This window comes from Hyperoodon ampullatus (assembly GCF_949752795.1).
Source record: "Hyperoodon ampullatus genome assembly, chromosome: 8".
NCBI lineage: Eukaryota > Metazoa > Chordata > Mammalia > Artiodactyla > Ziphiidae > Hyperoodon > Hyperoodon ampullatus.
In genome coordinates, this window is record NC_136921.1 from 92180593 (window position 1) to 92207632 (window position 27040).

The following is a 27040-nucleotide window of genomic DNA, read 5'->3' on the forward strand; positions in this document are numbered from 1 at the left end:
TAGATTTCTTTCTAGGGATTTTCCTAAACAACGGCACACTTGCTGAATAAATCTTATTCTAATCAATAAAAAGGTAGTTCCTTCATCATGATGTAAAAAGGTCTCTTTCAGCATTTATTGAAAAAAATTTTAACTGAGGTTGCATGGTGGTGGCCTTTGGTGTTCTAAGTTCAAAAGTGACTCTGTCAGTTAAGAGGCAGGGCTGATGGACATCCCATGAGCTGGTAACTTGTGTACAAGGTCGATCTTTGTGAGGAAATACGTCAGACCATCTTGGAACAGGTAGATTTATTTGGTCATGTGGTATGAGGATGCAAAAAAATTTTTGAATTCTGGTATCAGAGACTTAATATCTATCTCATATGTGTGAAAGCTGTTCATTATAATACAAGTCACTTGAAATTTGGTGACCTCAGTTTCCAATTTCTAAAAATTAAGGCACTGAAAAATATGACTACCAAGGTCTAGTTGTGTTCTATGATTTTTTTGGCTCCACATCTTGATTTTTTGGATGTCAAAATATATCTTAGTTTTCCAGAGTTCACATATACGGCAAGTCAGCCAATAAACTGGAAGCTCAAAGGGATAAAATAAATATCACAAAGTCATGAAAGAGAGTAGAATAAAGTGGTTAAAGAATGGTTTTTGGAGTCAGATAGCTTAGGTCCAAACACCACTCTGCCACATGCTGGATGTATGAATTTGGGCAAGTTACTTACTTTCCTGAGGCCCAGTTCCCTCTGTAAAATGGAGACAAAAATATCTACATACAAAGATGCTGATGAGCACCTGAGATAGTAAACAACAAATAAACTGTAGTTCTTCTTATTGTCTCAGGGACCATTCATTGCAAAGAACAGAAATGAATTAGAAACAGCTTCACTAAAAAACAAAAATAAAACAAAAACCCATTAACTAAATGATGCCAGGAGCTCTGAGTAAGGCTCATTGTCACAAGTATGGCTGGGTCTCTTGGAAATAGGAGTAGAGATATGGAAAACCAGGGATCAAGTCTGCTTTTTCTCTGTCTTTCTCTAAGATAGTATAATCTCTGCTTCTCTCTGAATGTTGGCTTTCTTCTTCTCTCCTCCCTGCAGATTTGCTTTCTTGTTTATCCACTTGGGATGTGGTCATCACAGCTTTCCCCAAATGGCAGTCTCAGCTTCCAAGTCTATGTGCAGCTTAGACCTCAACAGCTAACTGAGTCAATATCATGGTAATCCAAGTCCAAATTCCTGGGAGATAATATATGATTAGCTGGGTTTGGATTAGATGTGTACTCTTGGTCCAAAGAGCTAAGAGGTCAACTAGCAAGGAGGGCTGGCTCTCTCAGTGTGACACAGAGGCTGTCTCCAGGCCGGGGGCTGTTGTTATCTGGGTACATATATTGTGCACTTGACTCTTAAAAGAACCCACAAGGTGCTCACTCTTGTTTTATAGATACAATTCTTTGTGCATAAGTGGCAGAATGGTAGGCGGCTGGAGGGAGTCTGCTCGAGGAAGACACAGTGACAATGATGCCATTGGTCTCAGAGAGAGGTATCCTAAAATAATAATAGCAATGAAATGCAGGCACAGGGACTCAAACCTAAAAAATCGTCAGACCCTATAATGAAAGTGTGCACAGTTTACCATTCAGTAGGCCCCAAGGACACTATTGTTTTTAGTACAACATCAAACTGATGTGTGTAAAAACTGTGTTTTATAATAATCTTATGAAAGGTTGCACTTGTTGAAAAAATCAGGAAACTCTGTTGAAAAGCAATATTAAAATAGTTAAAACGTCATCCATTCATGCATTTATCATTCATTCATTCACTCAGCAAACATTCCTTGTGGGTTTATCATGCTGCTGGTACTTGTACACATCACAGGGACTCAAGAAGAGGGGAGACACACTGGTAAATCAGCAACTAACATGGTGTGAGATGCACACTTTTGAAAAAGCATAGCCAGGGCATGATGTGGGCACAGAAAATTGACAAGGGGAAGGTACATCAGAGATAGAACCCTGGGGGTGGTGCTTTTAGAGGAGTTTGGGGGAAAGAAGAAGAGGAAGGGCATTCTGGGCAGGGGAACTGCCAACTGGGAGCAGAGAAAAGAGAACTAGCTGGACCCCACAGAGCACTTTAAGTAGCCCCTTGTGTCTGGAACCTGGATGCCTGGGTGGGGGTGGGATGACAAGGAGTGACTGCTGGACCAGAGGAATGGGCAGGAGCCTGATTGAAAAGGGCCTTAAGGGCTAAACTAAGGAATCTGAACATTATCCTGAAAGTTACAAGAGGCCAGTGAACGTCTTTTAAGCAGGGGAGTGATCTGATTAGCTCTGTGAATTATAAAGAGCATTCTGGAGTGCCAAGGGGGAAAGACTGGAGGAGAAGAGTTAGGCTGTTGGTTGTAGCAATCCAGAAGGGATGCAAAAGAAGCAGTGGTTACTTTAAGAATGCAGAGATGTTGACTTTGGGGGGCGCTAAGGAGGGAATCTGGGTGACTTGCGGATTTCTGGTGGTGCCATTCACTGGGATAGAGAATAAGAGAAAAAGGGAGAGACGGGGATTGGGGTGACTGTGGGACTTCAAATAGGAGGTGCTCCTCAAGCAGCTGGAATAAGTGTGTGGAGATAAGCAGAGAATTATGGTCGAAAGGTACGGGCTTGGGGCTGAGCAGCAGGTGGGTGGAGGTCCAGCAAGAAGGATAAAACGTGGAGCAGAAGAACAGGAGAGAACACGTCCAGCGAAGCCTGGGGCAGGAGGAGAGAGGCCTTGAAGCAAACTGAGAAGAAAGACTAGAAAGGTGGATGGAAGGTGTTCCCCTCCCAGACAAAGGAAGAGACAGAGCTCTAGGAAGGAGGAGGAGCTCTAGTGGCCAAATGCGTCTCATGGCAAGAAGGGTCAAGAAAGAAGGACAGTAGGAGTGTCCAACAGCTTTGGGACAAGGGGTTGTTCACTGGTGGCACTACTGAGGGCCGCTCCCCTGGTGGGCAGAACTGGAAGCCATGTGGGAGGGAAGTGAAGACACGGAACAGACAACTTTCCAAGAAGATTGGCTGGAAAGGAAAGAAGAGAAATAGAGCAGAAGCTCGAGGGAGAAGCGGGATGGAGGTGGGGTTTTTCAAGATGGGGGACCACTGTTCATATTGTTAGGATGCTGAGAGCCAGTAGACAGGGGAAGGAAGATACAGGGTAGAGAAAGGAAGATTGATGGAGCAAGGTCCCGGAGGAGGGAGGGAGAAGGGATCCAAGGCCGAGGTGGAAGGATTAGCCTCACATATGAGGAAGGACAGCCCTTTCACTGAGATAGGAGGGAAGGAGGAAAGGATGGGGCCAGACAGATAAGTTTGTTCGTGGCAGGGGAGGAAATTGAGGGAGTTCTCGATTGATGGCCTCAATTTTCTCAGTGAAGGAGGAAGCAAGGTGATCTGCTGAGTGGTGCGGGGGAGGGGGGTAGAACAGGAGGTGGTTTAGGAAGAGAGAACATCTGGTACCTATAACTGCTGACAACAGTGGGGGACGGAACTGGCTAGGGACCCAGAAAGATTGGTGGGGAGTACTGAGCACCTAGCCGAGTTGGGAGAATATATATTGGGTATGCCCTAAACTCACAACTGTGACACCTTCTCCCAAAGCCTTTAAAAGTCTAGACAGAAGAGCAAGAAATTAAATTGCCAGATTGAGCCAGGGCTGAGTTTTTGCAGAGTGACTGTCACAGAAAGGTAAGAGGGTCAAGAAATCATAGGACATGGAGAAGACAAGTTTGAAGTGATGGGCTACTGCATTCAAGGCAGATAGAGGGACACAAAATCAATATTCATCTGCGAGATCAGGAGCAAATAGAAGGGCCCAGGACCCCAAGGCCTCAGTAGGTAGGTGTTCTGGGGAACAAAACAAGTTACGAGCTGAAAAGTACCTGTTGACACACACTGGGCTGCTGGGGTTTCAGATTATAGAGGCAGACCTGCTCTGCAGGCTTGGAAATTGGTCATCTGACAGCTGATCTTACCTCTTTGTTGAAGCCTTCCTTAGTCCCTCCATCCCCAAACGTTTTTCTCTAGCCTCTGAAGTCTCGTATCACTTTGTTTGCAGACAGGTAGTAAAAAGCACATTAAACTGTAACCTCAATATGAGAGCCAGGAGACCTGGGTTTTGGTCTTATCTCCAGCACCCATAAGTTCTGTGGCCTTGGCCACATTGTGAGCCACCAAGCAATGGCTATCTGGACCAGTCCTACTTGCTTAAGGACAGATTATTTTGTCCATGAGCATTACGTGCCTCACATCACCTGTATTGGTTTGTTTGTTTGTTTCCCACTGTTCTGTAGGATGAAGCCTGGCAGGACCAGGGACCCTCTGCCTTCTGTGTCACTCTATTTCACTGCAGCTTTTACATACCTAACATCAAAAGAACCTGGAAGAAATTCTATTGAGGAAGGAAGAGATCTTTTGCTTCATAAAATTTCCACTTTTATTTTAATAGTCTCAAAACCAGCTTGCAAGAGTAGCAAATCCAAGAAACTTTTAATGCCATGAAGGCAGACATTCTGGGAGAAAGAAAAACAGACCCTTTGAAATCTGAGCTTTGTTATCTGACTGAGGTCAGCAGAGACAGACCAAATCAACAAGCATGACATGAAGGGCAAATTTGCTATTAAAAGAAGAATAAGGAATTATAAAGATGGATGAGCCCTGTTGACACACGCACCCAAGCCTGCGTGGCCTTGGCCTCGGATGCCAGAAATTAATGCTTTACTCTTTAGCATTCGTCACCTTTGGCTCAGAACAGAAAGGCAAATGCATTAAAATAACAACAATTAGAACACTTACTTAGCTTGGAAGGCATTGTTGGTTCCCCTGTGGTCGAGGTCATGACACAGGCATCCCACAATCACCGCTAAAATTTCCACCTCGGTCAGAATCTCTTGAAACCCGGCGGTCTGGGAAGATGGGAAAACGGCAACAGTCACTGCTCGGGGCAGGCAGGATGGATAAGGCTCGTCTGCTGAGCAGCCATCAGCTCTGTTTTCATACCCACGTCATTCAAGGGAATGATTAACTGCCACCCCTTGTGGGTGAGTTGGGTGGTCAGTTGCACACCCCAGGGTCCCCAAGGTGATGAATTAGCTTCACTGGCTGGCACACCAGGACAGAGTTCAGACTATTTTGTTCCCTCTTTGGAGAAGAGGCTGTGCTGTCCAGATACAGTGACAGTTTGGCAAAGGCCCAGAGCGAAATGTGTTTTGTGATTCGACATTTCAAAATGATGAGCGTCTAGGGGTAGGGGGAAGAAGGGGCTGTGAATTTAGAACTGAATGTATATCCGCCAGATGCCATTCAAATGAAAGCAGGCAAAAGAAAACCCCCCTTTAAAACATATATGTATATTAAGAGAAGCAACTTAGAAGTACTCAAATTATTACATGATGATATTTTAGCAGTTATCTTGTAAAAATCTTAATTCATATTAGCTTGGAGGACAGCTTAAATTTATACGGATAGCAAGGCAGTGAGTGTCTTGAAAACTAGAATTTGGCAGGGGATTAGGCAACCCAGAATGAGGATCAGGTGCAGTATCCATTACATGGAATTCTTTTTCTATTACCCTCTGGTAGCTTGCTCGTGAAATGCATAGGTGTGGTGTAATATCTTTGGGGAGCAGTGTGATGTAATTATATAATCAGGAGCCAAAATGGTTCTCTGGTTCCTGCTGTCCTTTCATTAGTTTAGAAGAAAAAGTGAACTTATGGAAAAGTAGGTCTATGTATTTTCTTGATCTAAGGCCTTTATGTCTCCCCTTTTTACTTTGTAAGTCTCCCATTTCATTACTTATTAAAATCTTTATCAGAGGGCAGGAGGAGGGGAAAGGTAGAGTTCAAATTGCTTCCCTTTGCACGCGTGTTTTTTCTCCACATCTAACATCACTAGCTAGTATCCTAAGACACTTCTCTTAGAGCAATGAACACTTTGTTTTTCAGTTAATTATTTTTTATTGCAGAAATAACTGAATAATAAAGTTTCTGTGTTGACAATTTTATTTTAAAAGATTGAGTTAGGTCCACTGATACACTTAGAAATATGTATAATTTCATTTGCGTAGCAAATGGGAATGTTAATAAATTATCTGGGGAGGATAAAGTAGCCCATATTAAAGCTGTGTGTGCCCTTCATTTTAAAATTTGGAGCTGGCTGTTGGCTTTAAGTTAATTTTATTCTATTTAAGACATTACCTGTAATAGTTTTTAAAAATTCAAATTGTAGTAAGAGACTTAGAACCAAAAACAATGGTCCCTCATCCTTCCCCTATCCTGATTCCCAAAGGCAACCACCTTCAGTTTTCTTTTTTATCTCATTTGGTAGGTATTTTCCTCCATATTTCTGTATAGTAGACACATATTATTAGCACTTAGTTATTCATCCTTCCTGTGTGCCCAACACTGTCCTAAGAGAATTACAACCGTTTAACTTACTTAGTTCTCATAACAGACCTGTGATGTAGGAATTTTATTATCCACCAGTTCAGATGAGGTAACTGAGGCACAAAGAAACTTATATGCCCTGGGTCTCAGACAGTGCCTACCTGATTGTCACTCTAAATATTACTCGCTGCGGAGCCAGTTAGGTATCCAATTATTGTTTCCTTTGTTATGTAAATGTTTTCATTTCCTGGAGTTAAGATTTCTTTGAACATCTAAGTCGACTCACATCCTGTACAACTCTCCAGTCACATCTTTTATTAGATCTCTTCCCGTCTCAGGGACTCCCTGCTTTGGCCTGCTGCTGTTTTTTGGTCTGGATTCTCTGTCTGCTGTCAGCTTCCCCCTCCTGGGGTTGGTCTCGTATCTCCTGCATCCCACATCTCTCTCTTTCCTTGTTTTTCTCTCTCAGTTTGCGGGAACACATCTGCCAGTGGCTTCATGAGAAAGGGTGTTAATATTTCTTTTACACTGAGGAAGTTGATTTTTTTTGAGGCTTTGCATGACTGAAATGTCTTTATTCTTCTACTCAACTGTTGGCTTGCCTAACAATTCTGGGTTGCAACATTTTCAGTCAGAATTTCGAAGGACTGCTCTATTGTTTCCTAACTTCCAAAGTTGCTTTTGGGAAGTATAAATCATAAATTCTTATTCCTAATCCTTTGAATGGTACTTGATTTTCTCTCCTTTAGAATCCTCTCTCTATGCCTGGGGTTTGCCAGTTTCACAAAAATCTGCTTTGGTTTGGGACTTTTTCCCTATCATTATTGATGAACCCTTTCAATCTGAAGGCTCATTGTCTTCAGTATAATGTTCTTGTAATCTTTTTTTTTCCTTAATAATTTCTACTTCACTATTTTTTCTGTCCTATTTGAATGGTGCTCCAATTGGTTGGACATTGGACTTCTCGTATTGATTTCCTTATTTTCTTTTTCTTTTTTCTTTTTTTAAACATCTTTATTGGAGTATAATTGCTTTACAATGGTGTGTTAGTTTCTGCTTTATAACAAAGTGAATCAGTTATACATGTACATATATCCCCATATCTCCTCCCTCTTGGGTCTCCCACCCCTCTAGGTGGTCACAAAGTACCAAGCTGATCTCCACATAGCTGTGCTATGTGGCTGCTTCCCACTAGCTATCTGTTTTACATTTGGTAGTGTAAATATGTCCATGCCACTCTCTCACTTCGTCCCAGCTTACCCTTCCCCCTCCCCGTGTCCTCAAGTCCATTCTCTAGTCTCTGTCTTTATTCCTGTCCTGCCCCTAGGTTCTTCAGAACCTTTTTTTTTTTTTTTAGATTCCATATATATGTGTTAGCATACAGTATTTGTTTTTCTCTTTCTGACTTACTTCACTCTGTATGACAGACTCTAGGTCCATCCACCTTACTACAAGTAACTCAATTTCGTTTCTTTTTATGGCTGAGTATTATTCCATTGTATATATGTGCCACATCTTCTTTATCCATTCATCTGTCAATGGACACTTAGGTTGCTTCCATGTCTTAGCTATTGTAAATAGAGCTGCAATGAACATTGTGGTACAATTTCCTTATTTTCTTGTCTCTTCTTTCCCATTGCCCATATTGACTTTTCTCCCCTTACTTTCCAGGAGTAATATTTTAAATTTATAAGCATTTTCCTGTCTGCTGCTCCTTTTCTAATAGCATGCTATTCTTCTCTCATGGATGCACTATGGTCTCTTCTTTTGAAGATATTAATTATAATTCCTTTGAAATTCTCTTCTGTTCCCTGAATTGTCTGTTTCCTCTGAACTCCTTGTCTCTGTATTTGGTGGCTTCCTCAAATGCCTGATATCCTTGGTAGTCTACTTACTCATGGAAGAGTAAAACACTGCTACGCTCGCCACACACGCGCACTTGGGGGTGGTGTCTGTAGATGGCTAACCTCATCCCAGGGTGAGCACACAGCCAGCTGGTCCTGCTGCAGGTCCCCATGTGTCAGTATCTAAACTCACTTCCTCTGGACTTTCCAATCTCGTGCTTGGTAATGGCGTGAACACAGGTGTTGGCATTCTGAGAAAAGAGTATGTAGCTTCTCACCTTTGAGGATATAGAGTTTCACTTCATTCTCTTACTTTCAAAGTGCACCTCACGCTAACTTTTCTTTAACTGGTGTCCCCAAGTCTGGGGTTCAGTTTCTCCGGCAAATACACTGGCTTCCTGAATAGATGGGGAAGAGTAGTTCTCTGACTACGTGGAGAGGGGATGGACACTTGGGGACTCAGTGTTTTCATTACCCCCTCCCTCCTGCTCGCCCCATGTTTGTGGTATCTGATGCCTCTGGTTCTTGTGCTTTGACAGCTCCTGGGGGGACACTGTTTCTCAGGTGTACCCCTTCCTCCACCCTCTCACCCTGAAGGCACTTGGGTTGGACCTTCCTTTGCTTTGTTAATCTACGAACCATCCTCCCTCCATGAAAAGTGGAATTTGTGTCCATTTCTTGTTCTCCTTGTTGTTTGGGGATAATTTTTGAAAGGATGAGGGGATATAAATGTCTTTCTCTGTCATTTCTGTCACCTTGAAAAGGTAAGTCAGTTTCATTGGGTTTGGATCTTGCTACTACTAAGTAAATCCTAAAAGTCCCTCAAGTATGAAATAATTACCCATGATACTCTGGAAATCAGTGTTGTAAACACAGTGAAAATGCACTGAAATTTAGAGAGATTGTTGCCTGTGAAAATGCTACTGTTTAGAACTAGCTGATGAATTAGAACAGTAAGAATAGAGGTGGGATAATGTCAAAATAAGGTAATTCAGCTAGAAATTTAATTGGAAGATAAAATCGAATGCCATCTAATAGACTCACGTTCAGAATCCCGAATCACTGTTACGCCATCAGTTATCACGCATTGTACGATATGATGGACTATGCTTTGCTATAAGGCTCTATGCAGCCACTCCTGCCGCCCCCACTACCCCGTCCCTTCTTGGAAACCTAGCATCTAGCTCTTAAACTATTTGTATCACGGATAGTTTTGAGAGTTTAATAAAAGCCACGGACCTTCTCCCCTGAAATTACTCCATGATTTTATGGTGTTCAAAGAACATGGAGCCCACCCCGGATTCTCGGAATAAAGAATCCCTGAAGTACAGCACACACACCATCACATGAAACATATTTACCTCTCTTGACTGTGGGGCCTGAGTTACTGAAGCAGCACCTATCTCTTGACTGTGACTTAAAGCTGCCTGGTAAGTGGTTTCTGAGAATCGTCAGGCCTGAAAAGTATCTGCCTGCCACTAAGTGTCCATTTGCCCCTCCCCACCTTCATCCACCTTCTTTCCAGACCTATCCATTCTGACCTGCACTTTACACACACTGAGGAGAAAAAGTCAACTGCCTGCTGAAGACAATATACTTTCAACAGAGAACAGAGTGGCAGCAGGAAGTATATTTTAATGTGTTTCTCCTATGCTTAATTATATTTTATTTTTATTTTCAAATAAAATGATATATTTGCTGCTCCTGATACAATAATTATGGGTTTTATTGACCACTACTTTATTCTATCCTCTCACCTGTATTCCCCCACGGTCCATATCAGAAATACATAGGTATATGGTAAAGCAGTGAATACCATATACCTAAGTAAAGAGATAGCCACGGCATATAGAGCTAGTTCCCATGTCACCCTCTCCAGAAAAGCCTGTTGACTACCCTCTGAGCAGGCCTCCTGTGACAGTCCTTCACTGGGTTAAATGTATACTGGGATAACCTTATTCCCAGCCATTAGAGCATATAATCACTGGAACGCCAAAGGACCCAAACAATAAGATTGATTCGAAGGGTTTCTTAAACTACCCAGTAGTTTCGTACCATTTAGTCAACATAAAATTTAAACCAGTGAGGATGTACATCAAAATATTACCAGTAGTGGGATCACAGATGACTTAACATTTTTTCCTTTGTGCCCAAAATTTCCATAAAGAATGTTTATTCATTAGAATACATATACATTATGTGTGTGTATGTAAATTTTTTTGTTTTAGAAATAAGCCCGTGTTTCATCAACATGTCCTAGCTTGGAATAAAACAGTGACATCCTGAAAAGTGTCCATTCAGCAATGGACAAATGCTGAGCAAATGCTGATTCAGCATTTACTCCATTGCAGGCTGGAATGGAGAGCTAAGGAAGACAAGTGCATCTGGCCCTTGTTGCGCATATAGTCCGGTCATGTCTTGTGCCAACCAGAACAGTGCCACGGAGCACCCTTTTCTAGTGAGAAACTCTCCCAACATCAGTTGCAATTTATCGCAGAAAGTGATGGTGAGAGTGGCGAGCTCCTGCTTTGTTTCTGGAGATGGTGCATCATGGTCTGCATGCCCCTTATCATGTATGCAGCTACGGTGCAGGAATCTGAGAAAGTGATGCCAGAAATTCTGCCTTCACGTTTCTTTTTGAACTTGGCTGTCAGAGGTACTGAATGACGAGGAATTTCCTGGATAATCCTGTTGATTCTGAGATCTGGCAGATGGCGGACTAAGAGGGAGGGAATCCAGTGATGTACTGGAAATTCCTGGTCCCAGAAATTCCAAACCGAAGAAGGTCCTTGGCTCCAAATGCTCCTCCATGGATGCTGGCAGCGGGCACTGCAGTGGAGCCTTCCACAGATTGGCTGAGGTTAAGAGAGAGCATGATGGGCTTTTGTAGAGCCTTTCTTCTCCCCTTCATCTTTCTCTATCCTTGGATTAGAAGAGCAAAGAAGACTGCTCAGACCATTCCAAGAGGTTTGGAAGAACATAGTTTCTCAAGGAAGTGCCTTCTGTAGAAGAATCTGCACACCATATCCCTAATCATGTCATTATGTCTCAACTGATCTAAACGTGACTTCGTACCTTAGAAGTGATGTGAGCTTGGGGCTGAAAGGTAGCATTTAGAGAAGCAGCATTTAATTCCTGGTGTTTCTTAATTTCTGGTATGCAGTGTTGCAGGGGCCCTGTCTGGGGCCTTTGTTTGGTACATTATTAAAATCAAATTTACTGTAGCCAAAGAATGCTCGTTGAGGGTTTCATTGTAAATGCCACATACAAAGTGTGTTGGTCTTCTAAATAAAGTCCCAAACTACAATGCTGATGGCTGGTCCAGCTGTGCTAGGTCATCCTTCACATACAGTGTCTATCAGTGAAACTTAGATCTCCTAACAATGATGGAAGGTTCTGTGAGAAGGGTGCCTCAATCACCCTCCCAATTCAGCCCATATCCCAGTTGACTGGATCAGAGTGGATCAGAGTAGTAAGAGAATTAAGCCCGCAAGTTTGGGCTTCACGGGCATTTACAGGAAGTCCAGCGTGCTTTATTTTGGGATCTATTTTTCTGCTTCAAGATGGAATGGCCACCTCTCAACATGTAAATCCTGGGGGCAGGCTGATGGATACCAACCTATTCAATTTGCTCCAAAGCAGTGATTTTAGGCAGAGGACTTTCTCAAGCTTTAAGATAGAAGTAGATTTCATTTGCTTACCAAGAGTGCTACGAACAAATTTATGCTTAATGCCATATCCTATCTTCCTTTTAAAAAAGATCCTGTCTTTGCCAACCAGAGATAGTGGGTGATGAAAACACAAGGGGGAGAAGAACAGATAGTCACACAAGCGCAATCTTCCATTGCAGGAAAAAACCCTACTGGACAAACCATAGCATCTAGATTTAATGGTCATACTCCCTTGGTGTTTACAGATATGTTTGTCTGCCAATATTTGGGTCTGCTAGGCTGAAAATGAGGCACTTCAGTCCCATTTTCAGGTCCAGACACCAGAACCTTACCAGCTGTTAGGGGACCACCAACCACCAGCACCATGTTTACCTGTCTCCTTCACAAAAGCATGCGATAACAACACAAACCAGTTGTAGTCTGTCTGATTTCCAAGGGAGTCAGATAGTTTTGATCAAACTTGCTTCTCTTTCTTCTCAAGATATTAGTCAATTATTGATTTGGCATTAATTAAATACTGATTTAACTCCACAATAATCCTTTCCTTATCAAGCTCAGAGTTGGGAAGACCTTACAGTCTACACTTACGTACTTTCTTTTACAACCAGAAGCTCCTGAAGGCACTTATTATCAAATTGCAAAACCTAAGTCATGTTTAGGACACAACTTGTCTCTGAATCTCAAATGATATTGCAAATGCTTGTAAGTCTCAGAATGGCAAGGCAGCAAAACTGGTACAAGTATGTATGTTTGAGTAGATGATGCATGAATTTTTAAAAATGAATTGATTGTAATCAATTTTATTTAGTTATTTTTTAACCACCTCCTTGACTTAATTTTTAACCTACTTGTTACCCTAATTTTATAGAATCATCTATTTTGTGAAGTTAAAAGCATATGAAAAATAGAATTCTGTTTTGAGCCCCCATGTACTCATTACCTACCTTCAGGAGGAAGCCATGTTCTGCTGCCTTGTTTCAGCTACCTCTTCACATGCATGGTTTTGTTTGTTTGCTAGAATATTTCAAGGCAAACCTCTGGCATCTGTCAATACTCTTTATTTCATTCTCAAGAGGTCTTGATGTGGTCAAATAAAAATCGGTCAACATATCTCTGCTCTCATATTTCGATAAAATGTGTGAAAACAAATACAAACAGTAAAAGGAAAATTTCAGAGTAACTATTTAAGACTTTAAAAATTGAGGTTTTTTTTTTTTTTTTTTTTTTTTTTTTTTTGCGGTACGCAGGCCTCTCACTGTTGTGGCCTCTCCCGTTGCGGAGCACAGGCTCTGGATGCGCAGGCTCAGCGGCCATGGCTCACGGGCCCAGCCGCTCCGCGGCATATGGGATCCTCCCAGACCGGGGCACGAACCCGTATCCCCTGCATTAGCAGGCGGACTCTCAACCACTGCGCCACCAGGGAGGCCCAAAATTGAGGTTTTTACTTCACTTTAGATAATACAAAAAACAAAGCTACATGTATGTAGCATGCATACTGTATTTCAAAAAGAGACAAAAGAAAAACCATATTAGATTCTTAAGGACTCGGTTTGCAATACTAAGTATATATGCGCTTTATGATTTTTTTGCTTTGAATATTTCAAGGCAAACCTCTGGCATCTGTCAATACTCTTTATTTCATTCTCAAGAGGTCTTGATGTGGTCAAATAAAAATCGGTCAATATATCTCTGCTCTCATATTTCGATAAAATGTGTGAAAACAAATACAAACAGTAAAAGGAAAATTTCAGAGTAACTATTTAAGACTTTAAAAATTGAGGTTTTTACTTCACTTTAGATAATACAAAAAACAAAGCTACATGTATGTAGCATGCATACTGTATTTCAAAAAGAGACAAAAGAAAAACCATATTAGATTCTTAAGGACTCCGTTTGCAGTACTAAGAATATATGCGCTTTATGATTTTTTGGATAAAGATAGCATGTTTTTTCATGTTTAGAAATATGGTTTATATTTCATGATAAATTGCGAGTGAATTGAATATAATATAACATGCGGTGTGTGAGCACAGAAAATGAAGATCACCTGGTGCACATTAATTGTGCAGACAGACAGTCCTCTCCAAGTGCCACAAAGAAGCCAGGTTGATGAATTTCAAGAATATGAGGCCTCTTCAAAACTTACCCAAATTTTTATTAGGCATCATTGAGCTAAAATTAAACACGAGACTAGTGAAAAAAAAACTTTTAAAAGTTCCCAGCTTGACACCCTTAGGTGACAAGTCTCAGCCTCAAGAAGGTGCCGCTACTAAGTCATAAACCATGAAAAATGACTGGGGCTCTACTCCTGGGTCTCCCTGACCTGGAGGATTTGGCTGGCATCATAAAATACCGAGTGACAGATTAAGAAGTTTACCAACACTGTAAAAATCTCAGGAATAAATTCACTGAAATCAAAAATCCTATATTGTAACTAGGCAGCCCCAGCCCTGAAACCACATACATTTCCTGACAAGCCTGTGTCCATGGACAAGAGCTTATACTCTCCCCGAAACACCAGCACAATTATGTTCATACACTTTTACAATTTATGTGTCCTAAGAAAAATACTCAGCTCTGGCTGATGGTGCGGGAGAATTTATTTTCACTAGAAAGGGAATGACCCATAACTCACGAATGGCAGCGCTTAAAGTGAGTTATGGAGGGTACTCTCCTGTGTGAGGAAATGGATTGCATTATCCTTCTGCCCAATTGTTTGTTTGATTATTAGCACACCAGGTTCTTAAGTATGTGCGGCTTTGCCTTTTTCCTTTTGTAAAATAAGTGTGGATAAAGGGAATGTCAGCTAGAAGCATGGGGTGCCTCACTGGAGCTCTGAGAGGTGGCCAGAGAGAATAAAAATAGAATCCTTCTTAAATGATTAAAAGCCAGAGTCTTAAATGTAATTTAAACACAGTATTCAAATTGATTAGCTCCATAGTGCCCAGTGCTGATACTCTGCAAAAGCATTAAAAATCACTCCTTTCCTAAATTAAAAATTTGCCTTCTTTGAAGTTACATTGAAATTCAAGATATACCTACATGATGACTAAAGAATTGGTATTTCTAACACACAGATTTTCTTGTATTATTCTGATTAATGCTGCTATTTAAAGTAAATATAACTAGTTACTACTTATAGTGATAAGGAAATGTGATGTAAAGTGATGTTTGATGATAATGAATACGATTATTGTTTGTTACATTGTTACTGTGAGTTACAGAACAAAACCGTAGATCTCTTTGTACCTTCCAACATTAGGATCTACAAAGAAACTAGATTTCCGTCAAGATTAGGATTCTGGTTATTGAGCAAAAATATTTTATTTGAAAATTCAACTGGTTCTGTCCTTCTCTGGGTTGGAAGGGGAGGAAGAATTACAACTGTGCTTCTAAGATCTCCTTCCAGAAGGAATTTTCTACCTCAAAAATCAAGGACTTCCCTGCAAGCGGCAGACAGAGGACAGCACATTATCCTCAGGCTAGTGAACAGGACGGATTTTTCTTCCTAAACGTCCCTTCTGCTCTCTAGTTAGTTTGAATTATCAATAAAACGACTTGGCTTATCTCTGAAAATAACCTTGTTGACAACCCAAATATGGACTTAAACGTGCTTCCTCCACATTTAAGATTTAAGAAGCCCCCAGTAAATGTCAGGAGGTGTCAATGTGTTTGCTGCGATACTTGGTTATTATTAGTGTTTAACTGCAATTCCCAACCAGCACCGGGCCGCCAGCACCACCATAAATTTTAATGTGATCATGTGCTCGTCTCTTTTCATATCCAGTGAATTCTACAAGATCATAATATTCTATATGAACCCTAGCTGAACCTTAGTGTGATAGGAAGAAAGAACAAGATTTCTAGCAATGATAGTTGTTCATCATTTTATAGTTTTTTGAAAAACTGGACACTGAGCAGCATGGGTCCCTGAATAATATTACCCTAAACTGAATCCACTCATTCAGTGAATCTTTATTGAGCCCTACAGGATACTGGGCATGGCCCAAAGTGCTAATGAGTACATTTATGGGATAGTGAAGAATACTGACTCTTAAGGAAACCTGTTTTTCCCCCTGGAAAATCTGTCAGAGCTCATACATCATTTATAAAACTGAAAAACGCCTCTGCAACCTTGGCATCACCACATGCCTTTTTATTTGACAGAATACAAACAAAAGCATGGTCGGTTCCTGTATCTGGTCTACATTGTGCATGTAAGAAATGTGCTTATCGTCTTTCATTATGTATGTGCTTGCTGGAATATTTATTCTACAAGCTTCTATAAATAAAGAGAATTTGTATAATTATTCTTGATCTATCTGCAGGTTTTTATTCCCTGTTTTAACCACAAATAGTAACTGGCACTGCAGACTGCATTTATCCAAGGAATTAAAAATATTTGGTTAATTTTAACTACCTAAATGTCTCTTTAGAAGCAAAGAATAAGACTGAAGCTTTCATTTTAATATTTGGAATTTCAGGCCAGAGGCTTGTAATAATTTAATAAGTCATTAACAGGATTCCCAGTGAACCAAATTTCCACCATTCATACATCAAATTGCCTATTCTACAATGCAGTTTGTTCTTTTTCTTTTTAATTTCTAAAGGAACAAAGCCTCTTTGTTACCTAGACATGAGGTGGAATACTTTTGCAAAACATGATTTTGAATGAATTCATTCATTCATTCATGAATAACTTTATATTCTGTGTCTGAAATTATTTTAGGGTTAAAGGTTGGGAAGCCGGTTCTTATACGTATAATTTGCTTGCTCTGTTGTACATCGTGTCATAGTTTGCTCATCAATGACACACAAATGTGCATCTTCCCATTCCCAGAGACAATGGGCTTGGAAAAATACACACCCACAGATGTTAGACACATGGAGAGTGCCATACTATTCACACTAATAGCTCTGCGGGCAAGGAGGCAGCCCTAATACAGGTCCGTCTTGATAGGAGGGGCTCTTTTCAGACACACTGGCTTTGTTTGTGTCTCTTTTAAGAAAAGAGTGTGGCGTGTGTGTCTCAGTATTTCTTGTCTTAGATGAAAAGAAGCATTTTCAGGGAATGTTGGTAAGGTTTCCGCACCCCCCCCCCACCTTCTTTCCAGGCAACTGGATGAGAAACTTTGCCTTGGAGTGCCACCTAGAGGAAAATTTCGTACACATGCGCCATGCTTTCTTGGCTTTGTGACTCAGGCTGAATGAATGAATCCAGGGGTAATGTATGATGATTTTTTACTTTCATTTTTTGGTTCTAACTCAAAACATGCAAATGGAATATGAGATAACTAGAATGGAAATAAAATCACTGATGAGAACAAAACAGTGAAAGACCCTAACAGTCTTCAGGAGTACCTGACGCATTAGTGCCCACTCATGGAGAAAAGTAGGTTATCATTTTGCCTACTTTGCCTACTGAGGTCGTATTCCAGAAGTCAGAATTGTTGAAGGAATTGAGTTCACTTTTTCTTCGCTGATCAAGAAATTTGTTATTTCTATAATTATTTTCTTACTGAAAAAATTCTGATTAACCAGGCTGCCCATGGTCAAGTTGGAGAGGAGACTGCTTGCGTTAGGGACAAAAAAAAGTTGACATTTTCAACCTACTGTAACCCTTAGTCAAGTTCAGCAACATTTAATGAGCAGAAAATAATATCTTTTCCAGATGTGGCTATTCTATTCAATGTGAGGGAGAAAAAAATAACATTCACCAATGTATTTTTCCCAAAGTCATGTTTTTATTTTGCAACCTCTGCCCACCCTACCCCGCAGCCCCACCCCCGACCAGGAGAACTTTAAGAGTGAATTCTTCTCTTTTTGAGCTAGTATTAATAGGAAAACAAAACCCAGACTTGCTCAAACAGTGATACTCCTCAAGGTTGCTAAGCGGACTTGCAAAAACAACTATACCCTTGAAATATTTTGGCAGTAAAAGTACCTCCATTGTGGTTGACATAGTTTGAGAGTTCTGCTGTCTTCAACTTCTCGAAAAGGATCAAGATTGTCCATATTGTGGAAACATTTACTGAAGAAAACTGGGTGTCGATTCCATTTTCTCCTAAGTGTCCACCTGACCCCGAAGCTCTTGCCAGCTTCCCCCATCCCAACTATTTTTAAGGCTTGTCATAAAATCTATTTCTGCTTTTGACATCTCCAATCCTTTGTTGAACAAGGTTCCTGCTTACTTATTTTGGAAATTCACCACAAATCCGTATGTTTTCCAAAATAACAGGTTAATAATTTCTTTATTAAATGTCCTCTGTGAGCCATGTACATAAACTCTACACACAGAAAGTTATTCCTTGTCTACTGAGATCTGATATGAAAAAGCAAGACGAAAGGGTTTTTGTTTTTGTTTTTTTCGTGTAATTTTGGCACTTCAGCAATTAAGGCTCACAGCTCAAAGCATCTTCCTTCCTCACTTGTCTGCTTTCATGGTGTATGTTACAGTGAGATGGGGCCAGTCCAGTTTTTCCAGGTTATTCTCCTTGCTCCTTAAGCAGTTGACGACCCAAAAAACAAGTCCTTGAGTATAACAATGAAGATATTTTGGTCTCATCTTCTTATGCTACATGTGCATTTGAGTTCAAGTCAATCCAACACAAATTTGTTGAAAACCTACCAAGTACATGATTGAGTACAGGGTGCTGGTGATGCTCTCAACAGATAGATAAATTAAGATTATTGCAAGAACAACAAATTATCTCTTTAGCCTCAAGCTGCTTACTTTATAGGAAAATAAGAGATCTTTAACTTAAAATACACAGCAGAAAGAAAGATGTGTTGTACTAGACACAGTGCAGAGAAGTAAGTAATTACTGATGATTGCTGATGATTACTGAAATTACTGATGATTAACGGAAAGCAAAGACTTCACGGGAAAACTGGCATTAGGTTAATGCCTTTTAAAGAATGAGTAAAATTTGAGTAGGCAGAGAAGGGGGCAGAACATTTCATGAGGAAGGAACGGAAGTCTTCCTTCATGTGAACCAAAGGAAATGTCATTTGGAGTTCCTTCTTTTGGGTTTAAATTTTAATCTGGGTGCAAAGATGTAAGGTATTTGGATTTATGTTAGGAGAATCCAAAATAGGTCTTCTCTTTTTTGTGTGTGTGGTAAATATGTTTACACACACACATATGGGCACATATATATGTATATATCACCAGGAGGCCAAAGAAACCAATATATTTAAGCCAGAAACCATTTTACTTGATGATAGCTTAACAGTATACGTGCAAATAAAACCAAAACAAGCCTTATTTTTTGCCAGCAAATGGAGGTGAATATAGGATTTTGTTTCAGTCTTTGCCACAAACATTTCCTTTTAGATTAAATTCCAAGGCTTACGTCTGGCCAGCTGCCCTGGCTGTCTCCATTAAAACAGACTGGCCACCTTAACTGAGTTATGGCACCTGGAGCAAAGGTTTGAAGCCTAGTGTACCCCTAAACCCTGAGAGCATTCGCTCCTGCTCCTTCCTTCCCGGGGCCTCCCTGGACCTTCTCTCAGATAAGCATCTCTCAGGATTCCCGTGTCCCTGGGGGTAATGTTCACACACCCCTTCTTTGGCTTTCTACCAGCCTAGAAAGTCTTATCCAGTGGATCTCTTTGGTTAGTCATTCATCCCCATATCCTCTGCAAAAAGATTGCTTTGAATATCCAAGCATTTCTTTTGTTAAAAAAAAACCCAGTTTCCCAAGATAAAACATTAAAAAGAAACTAAAGCAATCATTCCAAGACTACGCCTGCTTCAAGGTGTCAGTGATCTTACAGCCTTAAAGCTCAGAGATCATTGTGAAATATATACTCTCATCAACAGGGTAGGTAACTTCCAAAATAAAATAAGTCACAGGGCAATTTGTCAGAGAAATGGGAACATGAAGGGGAAGCCTGTAGGTCCTCACAAATGACAGATGACCTTCCATCGTCACCGAACACACTTACAGTTAACATTGCGAACATCAGCTGGCACACGTTGAAGGCATGTCTCCAGTTGTGGTATAGAACCATCCGATAATTTTTCCTTACTGTCAGAAGCCACCTACACAGTGTCTGAAATGGGAAGGGAAAGGTTATGTCAGGAAGTTGTATGTATCTCCGGTGGACCATTACCAAAATGATGTCTTCTGTCTGAGTAATCCTCAACCATCGAAGTCCTTCCACAAACATCTCACAGGATTCTCATGGTAATCCCACCAGGTGTGCAGGGAAAGTGTTAACTTCCGCAATTTGTATTCGGGAAACCTGAGGCTCAAAGTGGCTACCATGTTGTTCCAGGTGCACTCCTGGGATCGCCCATGACAGAACATCATACCTCATAGTCGATTTTAAATTTCTGTACCATCCCCAGCTCCATGAACATCCGAAGAGCAGCCGTGATCATGGTGTCAACGTCGAGAGAAAAGTCATCAAAATGTATGTCGTTGATGGCAAGTTCTGACACCAAAGGGATGTTGGCTGCCTACAAAAGCAGAAGACATAAGTCAAGCCAAGTTCACCAGCTTTCCCAAACCCTTCATCTTGCTCTCCTCTCCTGCTTATCAGACGTGCCACATAAATCAGACCTGACCTGCACTTACACTCTGATACAGCTAAAGTCTGAGCTGGAAATGTCTTTTGTTTCTGAACTGCTAATGCCCCAAGCAAATGAAGGCGATAGGGGAGAGGGAAGCTAATCTGAAGAAAAAATATACACACTGGATCTAGTCTGCAGAATTTAGAATACAAAGCAGTCTAGTTTACTGAAACAGCAGTCATACAGTATATTCTGATGCATATTACAGAGCACTAAACACAAGAAACATCTGGGCAGCCAGCAGCTGTGAATTTTAATTGCCACTATTCAGGAGAAGGACATGGGAATACACCACTTTGCCTTGTTTCTTGCATCCTTATATCCTGTAGCTGTGTACTTGCTCTTTGTTACACACATGTTCTGTATATTCAGAAAGATGGAAAGGATCAGACAGCACATTTCTTGTGCAAAATGTGTTTCTTAATAGGATAGAGATGTTTGGAGCATATGTTTCATTGAAGGAATAAATTTGCAATATAGTTTAGTGTCATTCTATAAAAACATCACAATGTAATTATAATACTGGTCGTACATATTCAGTGCTTTCAAAACACTCATGTTAAGCAGCTGTCAGTCAGTTGTCCTATACAAACTTAAAGGGCATAGAAAGTCTTGGGGAATAATTATTTTTGCTGGTTTCATTGGGCCACTCTTGAAAAGGGAATCATTTCTATGTTTTCAGATTATCAGGGACCATTCTGTGTTCATATTCCTAGTCGATTCACTGGGTGTAAACTACCCAAGGAGTAATTTATGCCCTGGGACCACTTTGGCTGAGCAATGAAATCCAACTCTGCTCACTCTAAGCATCGCAGAAACCACTGAATCAATCCTTCTTTCTCAGCCCCATGCTCCTCCATAGGCGCATACACCTCTAGGCTAAAATCCAAACACTGGTTATTCACCACAACATGGAAGAACAATGAACAAATACATACATTATGGGACAATTTGCCTGCTATTCTGCTGATTGTTTATTTTTGTTAAAAATTGATCAGCTTATCTTTCAGTGAATCATTTTACTATATTAACATATTTGTAGAATCTAGCTCCTTGGAATGAAAAAGGTGAGGCTTGTGAAATTCAAACACGGTGGTGGTGGAAATAGTCTTTGTGTGTAGGTGTCCTTATTTGGAGTTCCTGGCCTCATGCTAAGCACTTTAACACCTTTCTTTTTGCTTTAAAAATAATTTTAAATCAGGGACCTCTCTGGTGGTCCAGTGGCTAAGACTCCACGCTCCCAATGCAGGGCGCCCGGGTTCGATCCCTGGTTAGGGAACTAGATCCTGCGTGCCGCAACTAAGACCCAGCGCAACCAAATAAAGAAATACTAAAAAAATAATTTAAGATCAAAGTTATACATGCACATAGTTTTAAGAGTAAGTTAGATCTGCAAGGTTAGTTACACATGTGTGCACGTGCGCGCGTGCGTGCGCGCACACACACACACACACACACTAGCAGAACTCTTCCAGTACCAAAATTTTCCCTTACCTAGAGGCAACCACGTTCAAATCATCTAGATACACTTTTTTGGGTATTAGGCAAAGTAAGGTGCTTGTGATTTAATTTTTAAATTATTTTCTGATTTAAGCACTATCTACTAACTTCCCCCCATTGAAGATGAAGATGAAGCTGTCTTACACTGTATCTGTCAACCTCTGCTACCTCATACACTATCCCTTCTCACTCCCCAGTATAATAATATAATAACTTTGTTTAGAGAAATATTCAGGGTTTATACTGTGATGACTCTGTAAAAGATATTCATAACTGAGTCATGCAATTTAGTATGATTACTTTTCCTTTCCTCGACAGCATTTTGTATTCTCAGAGTTAATAACTGTCTTCCTTAATGTGCGCTTAGTTTTCTCCATCCTTATCACTAATTCAACCTCGAAATTCTCCACCAATTGCCTAAATCTCATCTGAAAATATTCAGATACTTTGGGTATTCTGTCAGTTTTATGAAGAAATCTCTGTTGGAACTTTCTGAACTGCAATCTGGACTGGCAGTCTTCTCAGCCTGGTATATAGCTTTCATCCTAGATGTTTCTTCACCATAATTTTGGGGGTGTCTTCATCTCTCTTTTATTTCTGTATCCCACATCTTTCTCTTTTCTGGCTCTCTCCTTATTTTGGTGAGACATGTCTTCCAATAGCTTCCCAAGAAAAGGTGTGTGTGCTGGGTAAATTTATGAGAGCTTGCATGTCTGAAATGTCTTCATATTATTGTCACATTTGATTGACAGTTTGTCTAGATATCAACTTCTAGGTTGGAAATCATGCCATTACAATTTTTAAGGCATTCTCTATTAGCTTTAGATGTTACTTTTTTTTTTTTTTTTTTTTGCGGTATGCGGGCCTCTCACTGTTGTGGCCTCTCCCGTTGCGGAGCACAGGCTCCGGACGCGCAGGCCCAGCGGCCATGGCTCACGGGCCCAGCTGCTCCGCAGCATATGGGATCCTCCCAGACCGGGGCACGAACCCGTATCCCCTGCATTGGCAGGCGGACTCTCAACCACTGCGCCACCAGGGAGGCCCTAGATGTTACTTTTGACAAGTCAGAAGCTATTGGGAATCCATTACCTTTGAAAATGACTCCTCCTCCCTCTCTGTTTTTGTAGGATCTTCTTTTTGCTTCCAGAGTTCTGAAATATCATGAAAATGTGCCTAGGTGTGAGTTTATTTTTAATCATAATCCTAGGTACCTGGTGTGCCCTTTAATCTGGAAAATCATGTCCTTTAATTCTAGGAAAAACTGAAAAATGCACTCTTTGATGATTTCTTCCCTTCTTTCCTTTTCTGGAATTCCCTTTATTTGACCTTTGGACTGGTTTTTTCTTTTCTCTGTTTCCTCCTATGTTTCATTTCTTTTCTTTTTTCTCTACTTTCTAGGAAATAGTCTCTCTCTTTATTCTTGATATTTTAATATCACAGTTTTCATTTCTAAGAGCTCTTCTTTTTTGTCTGGGTTTTTAAAAATGTTTTAATAGCACCTTAATTTTGTTTCATGGATTCAATGTCTTCTCTTACCATGGTGAGGATGTTAATAATTCTATTTAACATCTTCTTCTCCCTTCAGAGTTTACTTCACTCCCTTCATTTTGTTTTAGTCTCTCCCTTTTTCATCGTGGTTAGAAAACATATAGCATAAATTTATCCTCTTAAGTATTGTTAACTATATGTACATTGTTGTACAACAGATGTCTAGAACATTTCCACCTTGTGTGAATGAAACCCTGTACCCAACGAACAACAACTTCCCATTTCCCCCTCCCTCCTGGCAACCACCATTTTCATTTCTGTCTCTATGAATTTGACTTCTTCAGATGCCTCATATAAGTGGAATCATGCAGTACTTGTCCTTTTGTGATTGGCTTGTTTCACTTAGTATAATGTCTTCAGGGTTCATCCATGTTGTACCATTTGACAGTATTTCCTTCTTTTTTAAGGCTGAATATTGTTCCATTATATGTATTCACCACAATGGTAAATACATTCTTAATCCACTTGTTGATGGTTTAGCCTCTTTCTCAATCAGCTTATCCTTCCTTAATCATTTTAATATATTTGACTGCTTTAGAGGTATTAGAAGTTTTCCCTAGCTGTGTGGTGATCTTTGGTTTTCAGCCCCCATTTAAAAATGGGGCACTGAAAGCTTCTATTAGGGCTTCTGGGGTCTTCTCTGAAGAGGGATCTGACTGACCTGTTTCCTTGGGGAAGCTACCAAATGTCTGTATCTTCGGGCCTTTGCTCTTTAGCTACTCAGATTCCCCGGAGAAGAATCTTCTGGGTGTTACAGGGATGGGGATTGGAGGAGCTCAGCATTGGTATATCACTTCATTCAATCCCCTTGTTTCCAGCCTGTATTCCTATCCTCAAGCTCTGCACTGCTGTCCCCTTATCCCAAAGAGCTGCTATTATACCTGCTTCAGAGGATAAGCCTCCAGTCTTTATGGAGTGGACGTGTGGGACGAAGGATCTGGAGATCTAACTGCTTCTTAGATTCTCCATTTTCTTGTTTACAGCCCTACCTTCATCCCTATTTCCAAAGGTACTTAATTAGCCAATTCCTGAGCTATTTGGGGGAGAGGGGTCTGTGGCATAAATCTGTTTACCTCTCAGCTTTTCCCACTTAGCTAATTTTGGCTTTCTTGGGTTTGCTGAATTAATATTCATCCATCTGTTTTCTAGCTTTCAAAATTTTGTCATGGTTAAATCCCTTCCCAATTTCTTTATCTTTGAGAATTTATGCCTTTAAAAAAGTCCCTTTATTGTTGTTTTAGTGGGGCTTAAGGAAGGAATAAAAGAAAATGAGTGTGTTTACTGTACCATCTTTATCTAGAAATCATTGAAATTATCTTTATTAAATGGTGCCTTAAATGATCAGCTTGGAGAACTCAGAGGTAAGCCAGCCTTTGGATTTAGCCCCTTTGTTTCTGTGCATGGCCTGGCTGCAACCACGTAGACCTCTTTCTCTTGTTCTGTGTCCCCATGTGTTCACTTGGGTCATCCTGACCTCACTTATTAGGCTGTAAAAATCTCAGAGGCAGATGGCATGCTTCTCTCCCTTAGGGAAGCTCCAGAATGACCCTCTACTTCCATCACATGTTTCAGGGCTTTGCATACAGAGAATGCCAGGTACTTAGAATGTTCTGTGCTTGTTGTAATTTGTTCAAATTCAAACTCAAATACAACTGGAAAACCACTTCCCAAGAGGGTAGAAGCCTTGTCCCAGAAGACACAAGTCTTTCTGGTTTCAGGAGAGGAGTTTTGTTCTGCGCTGGCAACCCTCTTACAGCTTGTTGCCAAAGGGCAGAAATGGCGATGGAGACTGCATTGCTGCTCTGCAGGTGCCCCTGTCTCGTGGATTATTAATAGCATATTCCCTGATGCCATTATAAATCCTCTACCCTTCAAAGGCACTAAATTCGCTTAATTATCTTAAAAATTAAGGAATATAGGCATTTTTTCATTATGAAATGTTAATGGAAAGGAAATAAGAACATTAGGTTGAAAAATGTAAGATGACCTCTGGTTCACCAAGACCCATCCTCATTGACCTTGTCTTTTTTCCCCACTAGATTGAGTGATCCACAGTTAAATAATACCAGTCTATAGATCATCCTGAGCCCTGTCGTAAACCCTTGCTGACATTTGTAGATGCAGAGAAAGTCCCAAGCCTTTCAGGAATGACCATTTTCAGCTATTTTGAGAAGTATGGATAGCTTTCATCTACATTCCTGGGTTCAAGAGCAGTTTCTAGAGAAATCTATGAAGAATAAAGAGTAGTGTGTGTCCTCTGGAGGTGCACATGGAGGTCTAGTCTGCAAAAGATGTGAGAAGAGCATCCCCAAATTTCCTTGTTATAGAGCCATATGCACCCCATCTCTTCTGATAGGTAGAGAATGGGGTCACATCTTCCAAAGCTATAACTACTCTAGCCATAGGATATTAACAAAACAAATCAAAGTCAATTTCTCCAAGTGTCAGTCTTCAACTTTTAAATATTTATAAGGTACCATATCCCTAAATCAAAGAGGAGTGCTACAATCCGAAATAACTACTGAATTAATAGCCAGGAAATAACATTTGGTTAAAAAAAACATTTACTTTATTGTAACAATAAATGAAAACACAGAATTATGAGTCCTGGAGCTAATTTGAATAATGTTCAAGAAGTGGGACTCTAGCTGTCTGGGGGTACCTGATACCCTTTGACCATTCCTCTTCTTTGTTTGGGTCGTAATAGTTAAGTGGTTATCAAAGGGAGTCATAAAACTGTCTCCTCTAAAACTGAAAAGGTAGCTTTACAAAGAGGCTATAAAATGTTAAAATACTATCCTGGATCCCTTGACACAAGAGTATTACATTTTGTGATGCTCAGAAAATGGGAAGAAACAACAAAGTAGGCGGTGGTCCAGCCCTAGAAATTCAAAGGAGAACTGTGTTGCCAACCCAACCCACTCACTCACTAAGCCCTCTGGACCAAAGGATTCTGGGATTAATGAAATAATGAAGACAGGACACTGGGCTGAGGTAATGCGGAAGGGACTGCAAAGATGTCTGTTTTGCCAGCACTGTTATAGCACTTACTACATACATGCCAGGCACTCTTCTAGCAGTTTATGTATATTAACTCATTTGATTTCCTAAGAGGGACCCTAAGAGGTAAGGAATATTCCTAATCCCATGTTATAGATGAGCCAACTGAAACAGATGATAGACAATTTGTTCAAATTTGCATTGTTGTGATTGGCAGAGGTAGATTTGAACCTGAGGAGTCTGGTTCTAGACCCTGGCGCCTAACCACTATATTGTCTCTAAAAGCAGACTGCTGCCAAGTCGAAGGGTTTCCCATGCCCGCATTATGCAGCTAACTTGGGTGCACCATGAGCAGTGTTTGTGCTTCCCAGATGACTAGCCTGTTGATCCATTTTTTATGATGGGCAGCCTGGATCCATTTGAAGGGACAATGTTTTGGTCTGTACGTATTTGAATCCATTTGGGGAAGTCTCAACTTGCAACTGATT

General features: G+C 40.6%; 1 protein-coding gene across 1 annotated transcript in view; it reads right to left on the minus strand.

Annotated features, from left to right (window-relative positions):
• Positions 1–27040, minus strand: part of PDE11A (phosphodiesterase 11A) — a gene marked incomplete at its 3' end in the record, with an annotated part of 451285 nt that overhangs the window by 77569 nt on the left and 346676 nt on the right. The window contains exons 11-13 of the mRNA XM_079710707.1: positions 20244–20390; positions 19874–19981; positions 4820–4929 (exon numbers count right to left, since the gene is read on the minus strand). Coding sequence (XP_079566833.1) covers positions 4820–4929; positions 19874–19981; positions 20244–20390 — 365 coding nt within the window. The remainder of the gene's footprint in view (positions 1–4819; positions 4930–19873; positions 19982–20243; positions 20391–27040) is intronic.